This window comes from Sorex fumeus, unplaced genomic scaffold (genome assembly GCF_029834395.1).
Source record: "Sorex fumeus unplaced genomic scaffold, SorFum_2.1 ptg000036l, whole genome shotgun sequence".
Lineage (NCBI taxonomy): Eukaryota > Metazoa > Chordata > Mammalia > Eulipotyphla > Soricidae > Sorex > Sorex fumeus.
In genome coordinates this window covers 23,637,241-23,651,983 of record NW_026606093.1, presented here as the reverse complement: position 1 = coordinate 23,651,983, position 14,743 = coordinate 23,637,241, and the positions used below count along the sequence as shown (strand labels likewise).

The 14,743-nt window shown below is 55.4% G+C and overlaps 1 protein-coding gene across 2 annotated transcripts in view; it reads right to left on the bottom strand.

Annotated features, from left to right (window-relative positions):
- Positions 1-511: 511 nt before the first annotated feature.
- The window catches only part of PRMT8 (protein arginine methyltransferase 8), a 121,972-nt gene continuing 107,740 nt past the window's right edge, over positions 512-14,743 (bottom strand). For both annotated transcript variants that reach the window (XM_056117852.1, XM_056117853.1), the window contains exons 9-10: positions 1,973-2,094; positions 512-1,043 (exon numbers count right to left, since the gene is read on the bottom strand). In XM_056117852.1, coding sequence (XP_055973827.1) covers positions 960-1,043; positions 1,973-2,094 — 206 coding nt within the window. In that variant the 3' untranslated portion in view covers positions 512-959. The remainder of the gene's footprint in view (positions 1,044-1,972; positions 2,095-14,743) is intronic.

Below are 14,743 nucleotides of genomic sequence, written 5' to 3'. Positions count from 1 at the left end.
CTCTCCCACCCCTGCTTCTCAACTTCCCCCCCCCCCCCCCGTGCCCCGTGTGAACACCCAGAAGACAGGCGCAGCAGTGCTCGGCTCTCGTGTGCGTTTATTGAGTGCCCAGCGACTTGCGTGGCACTGTGCTTGGGGCTCGCGCCCCGGTCTCGTGGGAAGGAGCCCCCGGAGCGGGGCCGCGCTACGAGGAACATTTTTTTCATAGCTGCTTAACATCTGGTGAGGGAAGTGGGGCGAACTAAACACAAAACAAGTTCCTACTGGAAAGCGACAGAATCTCCTCGGAGCGCACTAGAGCATCTACGCGTGCGCGCGCTCGCACACACGCACGCACGCACACGGCCGCACGCACCCCCAAGGGACACGTAGGCGCCCCCCGGCCAGCCGTCCATGCATGCACACGCAGGCGCCGTGGGCATGCACACACACACACACACACACACACACACACACACACACACACACACACACCGGGAGGGGACACGCACGCGTGCCCGCCCGCCCGGCTATCCATGCGTGCACACACCACGACCGCGCGGAGAATCTGGCTGATGCTACCGAAAAACACTACGCCTCCAGGTTCTATGAAGCAGTCTGTCCTAGGAGCCTGCAGCATGCAAAACTTGGAAGATTCGGAGGTTCACAGTTAAGGAGGACAACGGGGGTTACACGAGGACTTGGCCCTCTGCGGGGACACCCCTCCCCGTGCGCCCCCACGCTCGAGCACTTGGGGGTGGCACTGTGTCCGCGACCTTGGCGAAGCCTGTGTGAGGGATCTCAGAGCAGAGCTGGGGGCCGCGGGGTGGGGTGGGGGGTGCTCTCTGTCCAGGGGCAGGGCCCACCGATCTTCCAGGCGGAGCTCGGGGCTCGCGGCTCGGGCTGGAGTCCCGCAAAGTGTTCCTCGCGGATGGAGGGCAGAGGTCTGCGTCCCGCCGGCTCTGCGGCCGCCCGCTGTGCTAACGCATCTTGTAGTCATTAGATACAGATGTTTCGCACAGCTGGCCCTTAAAATCCAAGTCTACTGTGAAGTCGAGGTCTCGCTGCGAAGGAAGAGGCAGAGGGCAGGGGTGAGTGTGTGGAAGGAGGAAGTGGGGTCCAGCTCCCTCCTTGGAAGCCGTGGGAAAGGGACAACTGTCACACCCCCCAGGGAGGTCCACCCCGCACCTCCCCCCACACAAACAGCCCTCAGGAGTCCTTTCTGGGACTTCAGGAACCTCCACAGCACGTTTGGATCTCTGCCTTAAATTCTTCCTTTGGCAATATCCAAAGGAGAGAGAGAGGGGGGGGGGGTGGGGGGCAGAGTACAGGGCGTTAAGCACTTGCCCTGCATGCAGCCACCAGGGTTTGATCACTGGCACAGACGAGGGTCCCCTGAGCCCTGCCAGGAGTGATCCCTGAGTGATCCCAGAGTCTTAAGTAAGCCCTGAGCACTGTCCCCCCAAACAAAAGCTGGATGCAAGATGGGCTCCATCTTGGGGAAAAAAACCCAGTGGGTGGTTTCGTCTCAGGGGAACAACCTTCAGAGCATCCGTCAGCCCTTCTTGGACCCCCCACCCAAGGTATCTCGGCCCCTACGCAGGAGAAATAGCAGACCCCCAGCCACCAAGCCCTGGGGGCCTGGGAAACAGACTCCTTCTGGTTAGAAAGCCCCCCAGCAGACCGTCCTTCCCTGGTTCAGCTCCTCCAAAGAGGGGCAACACCCTAAGTTCCTTCCTAGGGCGTCTAGAGGGTACCAGAGGAAGCCTCGCTGTCCAGAGCCCAAGGGTTCAAGGCGGGGTCGCACCTGTGAATCCTGTCCTGTCCCCACCAGCTTCCTGCTCCCTCTCTCCCTCAGGGGACCCTCTGACTTTGCCCTCTAGACCCTCATGCCCCTGGGGGAGGGGGTCCCGGAAAGTTCCAGGCACTCAGAAGGAGTCCTGTTCTTTCTCTGCTCCTTCTGCTCCCTTAGTCCCCCGGTCTTGGCACTCACCACATTTTTGGCATTTGGCTTCATGGATATGGTCCCGTAGATTTCTTCCCCCCTCCGCACGGTGAGGTAATCTTCCAAGTAGAAGACGGTCTGTTTCCAATGAGTGTAGGGGGCATCGGGGGCTGGGGGGGGCAGGGAAAAGAATGAAGTCTCAGCAGGGGTGAGGTGGCTGAGTGGTTTGCTCTGGGACGAGTCTGAGGTAGCTTTTTGGGTCACGCCCTGCGATGCACAGGGGTCACTCCTGGCTCATGCACTCAGGAATGACTCCTGGCGGTGCTCGGGGGGACCCTATGGGATGCTGGGAATCGAACCCGGGTCGGCCGCGTGCAAGGCAAATGCCCTCCTTCCTGTGCTATCACTCCAGCCCGTTTTGAGGTCGTTGAGCCCTGCCTCCCCTGGGCCTCTTGTTGGCTCACTGGCCCCGTCCTTGTGTGGGATGCCAACCTCTGCCAGGCTGACCGCCCTCCACCCCCACCCCAGCCCTCGGAACTGCAGTTCCGCATCAGGAATCAGAAGGGAAAGAAGCCGCCACAGGAAGGGCAGAGGGAGACCTGCCCGGCCTCATCCCTGCGCGCCCCCCAAAACAAATACACCCCAGAATCCTCAGAACACGCCCATGTGTGTCTCACGCACTCAGAGGCATGAAACCTGGCGGGGATCAGACATCTATGGAGTAGCCTCACCGTTTTCCCCCAGATAACCGTGCTGAGACACATGTGCCGCCGTTTCCCCCAACAACACAAGTTCAGGGGCTGGAGCAATAGCACAGCAGCGAGAGAATTTGCATTGCAGGCGGCCGACCCCGGTTCGATTCCCAGCTTCCTATATGGTCCCCCGAGCACCGCCAGGAGTCATTCCTGAGTGCACGAGCCAGGAGGAACCTCTGAGCATCGCCGGGTATGACCCAAAAGGAAGCACTGTGGCACTTGTCCTCCCGTTCATTGATTTACTCCAGCGGGCCCAGTAACGTCTCCATTGTGAGACTTGTTGTTACTGTGTTTGGCATATTGAATACGTCATGGGGAGCTTGCCAGGCTTTTGCCGTGCAGGCGAGAAACTCTTGGTCTCTGGCCGGGCTCTCCGAGAGGGGCGGAGGAATTGACCCAAAAGGGTAAAAAGAAAAAAGAAACAAGAACACAAGTTCAACAAAGAGCTTCTCTGCCTGGCTGGGACTGGACAGGGGTCCTCTGAGTGAGTTGACTATAGTGGGGTGTAGCCTGTCTCAGTGGAACAGTCTCGGTCTTATCAATTTTCTCATCTGCGTACCCCACAAGATGCCATTGACTGGGAGGGCTGGGCTGTGTCCAGCTTGTTTTCTGTTATATCCTGAGTCCCCCCTTCCCCACCCCCTACCCTACCCCACACTGGTAGATCTATAACTTACTCCATCAGTCTAAGAGGAAAACGTGCCTTTTCCTATTGGATGGAACTGGAGATGGAATTGGAGTGGGGGGGGGGGGGGACATTTGGCAGAATTAGTCAGGGAGAGAAGGGCAAATGCTAGGAAACCTGACTCATCTGTGGGCTGCAGAGCACCACAGCAAAGAAATGGGTGAGAAGTTGTTGATAACAACCACCCCTGGACTTTGACTACCGAACTGAGATCGCCAGCTTGCTGGGAGAGGAGGGAGGAGCAAGAGGCCCACGGGGAGGAGGGGGAAGACACAGAATGATGGCACGGATCTGTGGGGTACAGGTATAAACATAGGATGAGACTAATACCCAAGGACAGTAGAAACAAGGGCCAGGAGTCTTGAGTGGTTCCTTGGTCCCTGATTGGAATCCTGCCTCAAGTGCTGGGGGAGAGGGAGTTGGGATAGAAAAGGGAACACTGTGACAATGATGACTGGAAGGAATTGCTCTGGATGGAAGATGTGTGCTGAAAGTGGGTTAAGGCCCAAACATGATGGCCTCTCAGTATCTGCATTGCAAACCACGATGCCCAAAAGGGAAGAGAGAGAGACAGAGACAGAGAGACAGAGAGAGACAGAGAGAGAGACAGAGAGAGAGAGAAGAAAATGCCTGCCAGAGAGGCACAGAGTCAGGAGGCTGGGGAAGGGGGGTAGTGGGAGGGATACTGGGGACATTGGTGGTGGAAAATGCACACTGGTGCAGGGATGGGTGTTGGACCACTGTATAACTGAAACTTGATCGTGAACAGCTTTGTAACTGTATCTCACGGTGATTCAATAAAAATATATTTTTAAAAAAGTGACATACCACATACCGCATCGTGTTAAGTGAAATGAGTCAGAAAGGGAGGGGTAGACATAGAAGGACTGCACTCATTTGTGGAATATAAAGTAACAGAATGGGAGACTAACACCCAAGGATAGTAGAGATAAGGACCAGGAGGATTGCTCCAAGGCTTGGAAGCCGGTCTCACATGCTGGGGGGGAAAGGCAGCTCAGATAGAGAAGGGAGCACCAAGTAAAGGATGCTTGGAGGGCCCGCTCGGGTTGGGAGATGCATGCCGAAAGTAGACAGAACATGATGGCCACTTAACACCTGCACTGCAAACCACAACACCCTAAAGGAGAGAGAGAGTAAAAGGGAATGTGCCTGCCACAGAGGCGGAGGAGGGGAGGGCAGGGGAAATGCGGGGAGATGGGAGGGATACTGGGAACACTGGTGGTGGAGAATGGGCACTGGTGGAGGGATGGGCACTCGATCATTGTATGACTGAAACGTAAGCACAAAAGCTTGTAAGTCTGTAACTGTACCTCACGATGTTTCATTAAAAAATAATTTTTAAAAAAAGTGACATACAGATAGTGGTAAAAGGTCTTAGATGCCCTAGTGGTGATGATGAGGCAATAATGTATACACCAGAGCATAAACATGCACATTATTATAACCATGTTCCATCACTAGAATATTTTAAATAGAGGCTACTTTTTCTGAGGGTGGGTGGACCAAACCCACGGTGCTCAGGGCTTACTCCTGGCTCTGGGCTCAGGGATCACTCCTGGTAGCGTTCAGAGAGACTGTATGTAGTGACTGGGATGGAACCAGAGTCAGCCACTACAGAGGTAATAGGCTTGACTCTGCTATCTCTCGAGTCCCTCAACTACAGTTTTTCTAAAAATCCAAGGAGGAGACATGTTTTGACGCTTCCATCTCCCCATAGACACTTGATTACACTGGAGGCTTGGAACCTATAGGCTGTATTTAAAAAAAATTTTTTTTTTTTTGCTTTTGGGGTCACACCTGGAGATGCACGTGGGTTACTCCTGGCTCTGCACTCAGGATTACTCCTGGCGGTGCTTGGGAGGTCCATATGGGATGCTGTGAATCGGACCCGGGTCAGCCGCGTGCAAGGCAAACGCCCTCCCCGCTGTACTATCGCTCCGGCCCCAAGAACCTGTGGGTTATAGGTGAAGCATCATTGAGCAAGTTTCTCCTGGTCTTCCAGGCGCTAACGGTTCCCTCAGAATGCACAACTCACCACTACTGATTTTGCTGCATAGGATCAGAGCTAAGAAAGAGAAAAGACTTGGGGAGGATGAACACGACTTTAGATGCCTTAATGGCGTCCCTCCAAGCTATCCAATGGAAAAACTGACACGTGGCCGTAGAGGCAGCTGTGGATTCAGATCAGTGACAGTCACCGAGAATATGGGAAGCAGATTTCTGAGTCACTAAGAAGATGAAGTCACTAAGTAGACCACCCTGAAAGGTGTTCACACACCATCAGCAGGGGGATTTCTCAGGCAGAGTCAGCCCAGGCAGCCTTGAAGATGTTTTTCCAACTCCTAACCTATTTTAATAGTGCTGAAGATCTTGTGTCTAGTTGCCCTTTGCAAGGAGCTGGCTTGATCAAATGTCAGTGGTTTGGACCGAGACTTGAGTAGCCTTCTGTGAATGCCTTCGGGAAATCAATATGAACTCAAGGTCAGGAAGAGAAAGAGCAGCAGGGGCTGAAGGAACGGGTGGGAGGAGGCTCGTGCAGGGGTGATCTGTGCTTCTCAGATCCTGGATCCCGTAGACACCCAGCCTTCCCCAAGGCACCCTGGGGGGGGGGGTGGGGCTGGATGGAACCCCCCGGGGACTGTGGGCTCTAGGCCGAAAGGATGCCCCAAGGCACCCTGCTGTTTAGGCAAACTCCACCTGCTCACAGCAGCGCCCCTGCCAACTGCATCTTAAGCGACCGTTAAGAGACACTCTCCAGTGAGTATAAGAAATGCCAACATGTGACTGGAAGCCTGTTTGCCCCTACTTCTACCTGCGATGTTTCACATAAATATCACCTGTCCTTAAAGAGCTTCCGGCCAGAAAAATACTAACAGCTTTCTCCTGTCCTCGAATCAGGTGCCCATGACAATCCCATTGACACGATATGCTGCCGTCTAACCCCAAAGTCTGGTGAAGTTATTACCTCCAGTAGATTTAGTTCTTTTCTTTACTTTTTTTTTTCTTTTTGGGTCACACTCAGCGATGCTCAGGGGTTAGTCATCCTGGCAGCGCTTGAGGGACCCTATAGGATGCCGGGGATCGAACCTGGGTCGGCCATATGCAAGGCAAATGCTCTATGTGCTATACTATCTCTCCGGCCCTCCCAGTAGATTTCTTGAGGATCTCACCTTAACTCAACACTGCTTCAAAGACTTTTTATTTATTTGCTTTTAGGTTCTGAGTCTCCCCTAGGCATGTTCAGAGCTAACTCCTGGCTCTGTGGTCAGGGATCGCTCCTGCTAGGGCTCAGGTGATCTTATGTGGTTATTGGGGGTTGAACTGGGGTCATCTGTATGCAAGATCTGCTGTACCATCTCTCCAGCTTGATTTCCGATTTTTTTGTTGTTGGTGGTTTTTTATTTATTTATTTTTTTTGCTTTTTGGGTCACACCTGGCGATGCTCAGGGGTTACTCCTGGCTCATACACTCAGTAATCACTCCTGGGGGTGCTCGGGGGACCATATGGGATGCTGGGAATCGAACCTGTATTGGCCATGTTGGCTGCGTGCAAGGCAAACGCCCTACCCGCTGTGCTATCGCTCCAGCCCTTGATTTCCATTTTTTATATCCCAGCCCTCTTTCCATTCTTCCCTTACCTCCCTCCCCTCCAGCTCTACCCCTCAGTCTCCTTGATGGCCAGGTTTTGTTCCTGTTTGCAGTGGACATGACCAGCACTAGCCATGTCATGCCAAATACACGTATTCCTTCATTCATTCTTTCATTCTACAGGATGTTTGAACGACCCCGATTTGCTTGTAAAGTTGGGGACTAGTCACCAAGACGGACACAAATCTCCCAGCTCCCCCATCCCCTAACGTGCATCCTATACCCCAAGTCCGAAGAGACCAAGATGGCTCGCCAGAGACTGTGGTGGGAGTTATGACCAAGAATGAGGGGGCGGGGGACACAGGGGACTGAAGAAACAAAGGCCAGGGACCCCCGTGAAACTTTTCTTGTTGCTTCTGGAAAGGCAGTAGGACTCTGCTGGCTTTCTGTTTATGTCCCAATGTCTCAGTGGGCTGGGAGGTCTTCTTGGAATGTCACTGTCACTGTCCTCCTGTTGTTCATCGATTTTCTTGAGCGGGCCCAGGAACGTCTCCATCATGAGACTTTGTTGTTACTGTGTTTGGCATATCAAATACGTCAAGGTAGCTTGCCAGGCTCTGCCATGCGGGCGAGAAACTCTCGGTAGCTTGCCGGGCTCTCCGAGAGGGGCGGAGGAATCGAACTCAGGTCAGCCATGTTGGCTGCATGCAAGGCAAACGCCCTACCTGCTGTGCTATCGCTCCAGCCCCTTGGAACGTAATACTTTTATTTTTATACCTATAACTAATGAACGGGACATCAAAAGAACGCCTGGCCATCCACCTCCGAGATGGTCGGACTTCTTCGTCAAGACCCTGAACAAACGGTTTGATGCTCTTCGTGTTCCTGGAGTGAGCAGATGCCATCGGGCCACACTAGCACGCGACAGGGACGAATGGAGACATTACTGGCATCTGCTCGAGCAAATCGATGAGCAACGGGATGTCAAATGATACAAGCAAAGTGATACCTATAAATTTGTTATTGCATTCCCTATGGAACTTTCCATTTTGATTGCTTTTGATGTTGGCTTTGGGGCCATCAGGCTGTACTCAGGGCTTACTCTTGGCTCTGCCCCAGGGGTCACTCTCCGAATACCGGGCATCAAATGCTGGTCAGCCACATGCAAAGCAGCACCTTACTCACTGTACTGTCTCTCTGGTCTGCTTACCAGCTTGGAGGAGAATGCAGAAGCCAGTTTCCTGTGTGACAGGATGGAAAAGTAGCCAAAGGGTAACCAGGCAACCTAGGGCGGCTGTGTCATTTCCTGCACCAGGAGCTCGAGGTCAGGAAAGGAAGTCACTCAAGGTCATCTCCAAATGTGGGAGCTGACCGGTGCCTCCAAACACCAGGACTCAGAGCCAGACCTGCATCCTTTCAGCCTAGAGCCCACAGTCCCCGGGGGGTCCCATCCAGCCCCACCCCACTGCCCCCCCCCCACTGCTGATGTGCTGGGGTGTGGGCGGAGGGCCACAGCAGAGACTGCAGACTGGCACAGTGCGGGGCTGGGACTCTGTGCCCATTTGCCACGGCTTCCGCTTCACGCTGCGGAAAGGCGATGCCAGGGCTATTAACCAGGTTCATCTCCAAGCTGTACCGTGCACGGCGTGCTTTAGATGGGGGGCCCCCAGAGTCCGCTGCGGTTGCACAGAGACGGGGGAAGCCAGCTGGGAGCCCATAGGAGGGAGGGGCCCACAGATAGCAGGCTGCACTCTGCGGGCGGTGTGAGATGAGATGAGGCCAAGCCGTGCGTTGTTGAGGCATCTACACGCCCAGGGTGAAAACTCGTGGAAAATAACAAGGGGTGAGGAGCACAAATATTCTGCGAGGGGGGCTGGAGCGATGGCACAGCGGGTAGGGTGTTTGCCTTGCACGCGGCCAACCTGGGTTCGATTCCCAGCATCCCATAGGGTCCCCCAAGCACCACCAGGAGTAACTCCTGAGTGCAGAGCCGGGAGTAACCCCTGTGCATCGCCGGGTGTGACCCAAAACACTGAAAAAAAATTTCTGCAAGAAGCTTCTAGAATCAGCCCACAGAGGGTGAGCTAGGGTGGAGCTTGCTGGCAGAAGGGAAGCAATCTGGTGGTGAACTTTGGGACTGTATGAGGTGACTAAGGATGGATTCCTTTACTTTGGTTAATTATAAATGCTCTCCATTCATAATGCATTTCCTGCTAAAGTGGACATCGGAATCGATAACGTTTCACGGCAACGAATCTGTTGACATCCCAATAATAACAGGACATTGATATCGCACTGCCATTTGCATTCGGGTTAGTGATATTTCACAGCAAATTACTGAGGCAGGTGGGGTGGTCACTGTTTTATTAATTCGATCACTGCAGAGTTACCGGGCATGAGGCAACGATGAGGGAAGGGCATGGACCAAGTCTCCAGGATTCACCTAACTCTGGCCATGTGCTTCCCATGGCATGGAGAGGACGCAGCTGGACCAAGACCCCCTGCCCCTGTCCCCTCCTCTATTGGAGGAACATCTCAGAGTTGCAGCCTCATAGGAAATTGTAAAACCTATCTTTAGTGGCTGTAAAAACAGTACAGCAGGTAGGGTGCTTGCCTTGCGTATAGTCAACCCCGGTTAGATCCCCAGCACCCCATATGGTACCTGGAGCCCCCCAGGAGTGGTCCCTGAGTGCAGAGCCAGGAGCGACCCCTGATTACAGCTAACAAAATGAAACAATAATAATAGTAATAATAATAATAATAATAATAATAGTACCATTGCCTGGAATGCTTCATGGAGTATGGTCCATTCCTCTGCAGTGGTGCCTTATACAACTTCAGAGCCTGGCAAGCTACCTGTGGCCTACTCGATATGCCAAGAAACAGTAACAATGACGGTCCTCATTTCCCTGACCCTGAAAGAGCCCCCAATATGCCACTGGGCTGCACTAGCACACGACAGGGATGAATGGAGACATTACTGGCACCCGCTCGAGCAGATCGATGAACAAGGGGATGACAGTGATATGGTGATGGTATGACTATGCTAGTAGACTGATAGCTTTTAAGTTTTTGGGGGAGTGGGGACACACCCAGTGGTGCTTAGGCTTGCTCCTGGCTCCATGCTCAGAGGTCACTCTGGTGCCACGTGGGGTGCCAAGGATCAAACCCAGGTCAGCCGCACGCACAGTAAGTGCCCTGTCCACTGTCGTATCGCTCTGGCCCCAGCCCTGAAAGATCTTAGGTGAGTACTGCATCATCCTCCAGAAGCGCATCCCGAGCACACCCAGCGGGTGAGCGGGCGTCATGCCAGCTCGGATACCTGAGGTCGCCTGGTCAGTGGGGAGAGAGAATCATGTGGGGGGGGGGAGTGGCCATAGCCAGGCGTCCAGCCTTCTGCCTGCAATGCCCTGATTGACACAGAGGGCAGGGGAAGGGTTCTCAGCCTGGGTCCTGGAGGGCTGGTAGCCCGCGGCCTCCTGGGTGCAGCTCAGTGAAAACCCGGCCACGCCCCCAAGCCATGGGGCCCAGTTCCTCCAGGTGCCCCACTTTGAGAACCCCCGCTGCAAGGGGTGGAAAACAGGAGTGTGGGAGCACTGGTTTCCTGGGTTCTGGACCAAGGGAGGACACGGGGGCTGGCCCCCACAGCTGTGAAAAGACAGCAGGTGGGGGGCTGGAGCAATAGCCCAGTGGGTAGGGCGTTTGCCTTGCATGACCTGGGTTCGATTCCCAGCATCCCATATGGTCCCCCGAGCACCCCCAGGAGTAATTCCTGAGTGCAGAGCCAGGAGTAATCCCTGTGCATCAGCGGGCGTAAGCCCCCCTAAAAGAAAAAGAAGACAATGGGACGGTCCCACAGGCTCTAGACTCAGTGCCTCGGGGTTCAGAGATGTCCCTTGTCCTCCTGGTCCCCTTTCCTGGGACCCCAGTGAGAGTGTGGGGGACATGACCCAGAAGAGGGAGAAAAGGAATGCAGGGGTGGGGCTGGAGCTGACCTTGGGGAGCAGGGTCATCGCGGGCTCAGGGCTCAGGCTGCCCAGGGCTGCCACGCTGCTTCCGGAATGGTGGTCTCTCCCACGGAGGGGTCGGAGTCGGGTGCGAGGGACTAGGAGCCTAGCCCCCTGCCGTCTGATGGCCTCTCCGGGAAAAGCAAACCTTAGCTGACCCCTGGATTGGAGCTCGAGAAAGCTGGGGCATTTCTGCCGGGGCCACTGGACAGCCGGCTTTATTGAAGGGCCATGGGGAGAAAGGGCACCAAGGGACAGTGTGCTGCCCCTGCAGCCCCGCCCCCACACCCCTCTCACCACCCCCTGCTGCTATCCGCCATCCTTCAAGGTTTGAGTCAAACTCCCCCAACTCTGGGCTGCTCCTGCCCCCAGGCAGAGCGGGGGGTGAGGGGGGAGCTTGCCTGCTGCCCCCTCCCCCACGGGGTCCCAGTCCACAGCGTCCATGGGACCCAGCTTGGGGCTTTATGGCTTCTCCCAAAAGTCGGGCCGGGGATGCTGGCAGGCTGACGGGAATCAGGAGACCATGGGCCGGGTTTTCAGGAGACAGTGGAAAAAGGCTTTGCTGGGGCTGGAGCGGTAGGTAGCACAACGGGGAGGGAGTTTGCCTTGCACGCGGCCGACCCGGGTTCGATTCCCAGCATCCCATCGGGTCCCCCAAGCACTGCCTGAGTGCAAAGCCAGGAGTAACCCCTGGGCATTGCTGGGTGTGACCCCAAAAATTAAAAAAAAAGGTTTTGTTCCCCCCCACCTCCACCCACCCGAAGGAGCAAGAGGGTCTCTTGCCCCCCTTATCCACAAATCAGGTAGAGAATGTGGCCCTGGAGAAGCCCAAGTGCCTGACACACAGACCCTCATCTGACTCATTCCCCAGGGTGCGTCCACACGTGGCCAAAAGGACAATCATTCCCAAAGCCCAGAGCTTCGAACAAGTGCGGGGGGGTGGGGAGGGGAGCAGGGGCAGGGATGGGGCAGCGGCTTCCCTGGGTTCCCCAAGGCTCGGGGCGTCTGGGGTAGGTGCAGAAATACGTGAGCCACACCCCTGCCTGCGGTGCCCCAAGCAGCAGGGAACGTTGGCTCGGGGCTCCAAGCCTGACTTGGAATCCTGTGTGTAGTTGGTTGTTTCAAAAGGAGAAAGCGGGACGTGGGGGGAGGGGGGCGGGCGGGGGCGGGGTGGGACACGGTCTCTTTAGAGCTCAGGGCTCAGAGTCATAAAGGAAAAGTACGGAGGGTGACGGAGCTCAAAGCAAGCTGGATTGGGAGGTTTAAAGGCTGGTTCTGTGCTGGAATTGCGGTTATGTAAGACGCCAGCGGCGGGGCAAAGGGTGACAAGGTTCACCAAACTCTAGATGTTATTTTCGTGACTTCCTGGAAGCCTCTAATTATTTCCAAATAAAAGGCAAAAGGGAAGGTGTGCACGGCTCTGCTCTGAGAGCGGGGGGTAGGAGGAATCGCTCTCGGCAACCACAGCTCGTGGGCCCAAGGTGGGGGGGATCCCTGCCTTCCGTTTCCTCCCTGCTCCTGTGTACAGCGTGGTACCTCCCCATGAGGAACAAAAGCAGGCGGCTTAGGGGGCCCCAAAGGACCCCTAAGCTTGACCCAGGAGGGGGCGGACCATGTGACTAAAGGAGACTGTGGAGGCAGAGCTGACGGCACTTTGGGGGGACACAGGATGGGCCGATGGGCCTCCATCCCTCAGCTCACCTGCTAACCCCAGCACCTGCATCTCCCTCAGAGTCGGCGTTCCCGCTAGGAGGAGGAGACTCAGGGCCCGGGTCACAGGGGTGATGGCACAGGCACAGGCGTGCAAGCAGCCCAGTCCACTCCAACCCCCAGCCCCATGTGGTCCCCCAGGCTGCCCCAGAGGGACCCTAAACCCTGGAACCCTTGGCCTGAGCAACAACACACGCTCCGGCCCCTCACATTGAACCGCAGGCCCGGCTGACAGAGAATCTCTGGGCAGGTGTCCAACCCCTCCCTGACACACTGCTTTGGAAGACCCTCTTCCCCTGCAACATTATATATATATATATATATATATATATATATATATATATATATATCACTGTCACTGTCCTCCCGTTGTTCATTGATCTGCTCAAGTGGGCATCAGTGACGTCTCCATTGTGAGACTTGTTGTTACTGGTTTTGGCATATCGAGTACGGCACGGGTAGCTTGCCAGGCTTTGCTGTGCAGGCGAGATACTCTCAGTAGCTTGCCGGGCTCTCCACGAAGGGCGGAGGAATTGAACTCAGGTCGGCCGTGTCGGTCGCATGCAAGGCAAACGCCCTCCCCGCTGTGCTGGAGCAATAGCACAGCAGGCAGGGCATTTGCCTTGCATGCGGCTGACTGGGGTTCGATTCCTCCATCCCTCTTGGAGAGCCCCGTAAACAACCGAGTGTATCCCATCCGCATGGCAGAGCCTGGCAAGCTCCCTGTGATGTATTCAATATGCCAAAAACAGTAACAACAAGTCTCACAATGGAGCCATTACTGGTGCCCGCTCGAGCAAATTGATGAACAACGGGACGACAGAGCTACAGTGCTATATATATATGTGTGTGTGTATGTGTGTGTGTGTGTATTTATATGTTAAATGGACACTCAGAAATTCGCTCGCAATGGACACTCAGGCAAAGGCAAGTTCCCCATGAGGGCAGAGTGGGCTAGGGGTGGCCAGCCAGGCAGACAGAGGCCCTGGGTAACCCTGGGAAGTACCGTGAGTAGTGCATTCCCTGTGGGGCCACCTTGGGCAGCAGGACTGGACATCAAGAAGGTGGGTGGGGCACCCCACGTCTGGCACCTCTGACGGGTGACAAGACTGGCCCAGCACGCACCCCCACCCCCAGGGTGCACCCCACCACATGGGGCCAATAATGGGTCAGAGGCTCTGGACCCCTCTTCCAGTTCAGCGGATCCCAAGGCCCACACGGGGGTTGGGACATAAGTGAGGGCAGTGAGGAGATGGTGTGGGCATAAGAATGGAGGCTGGAGCATGGGTGGGAACTCAGGAGTTGGAACTCCTCTGAGCAGGCCCAGGATGTGGGACCACAGCATCCCTGAAAGAAGAAAGACGGGGGGCTCCAGGGAGCAGGGCTGGGGTGGGGATGAGCAAAAAAAGGAAGCGGGGTCAGAGTGAAGGACCAGTGAACGGGGAGGTGGCCTTGTGCCCAGCCAGCCCAGGCTTGATCCCCGGCACCACATGTGGTCCCCTGAGCCCAGTCAGGCCAGGACTGGCTCCCAAATGAAAACAAAACCAAAGGAAAAGGAAGGGGATTCGGGCATGGGAGGAAGAAGTGGCATCCTGCAGAGAAACACCACCAGGAGGGAGATTAGGCCCCTCTGTCCCCCACACACACATGCAGTGACGTGGGGTCAGCCAACAGGGTCTCCCCAGGCCCCTCCCTTCAGTCACACGGTTATTTGTTTGTTTTGCTTTTTGGGGTCACACCCGGTGATGCACAGGGGTTCCTCATGGCTCTGCACTCAGGAATTACTTCTGGCGGTCGTCCGGGGACCATATGGGATGCTGGGAACCCGGGTTGGCCGCGTGCAAGGCAAATGCCCTACCCGCTGTGCTATTGCTCCAGCCCCTTCTTTGTTTGTTTTGTTGGTTGGTTGGTTGGTTTTTGGCTTTTTTGAGTCACACCCAGCGATGCTCAGGGGTTACTCCTGGCTCTGCACTCAGGAATTGCTCCTGGTGGACACACGGTCATTTAAAATTGTGAACGGCGGGGGCCTGGGGTTCCCCCCTCTCCCCCAGCC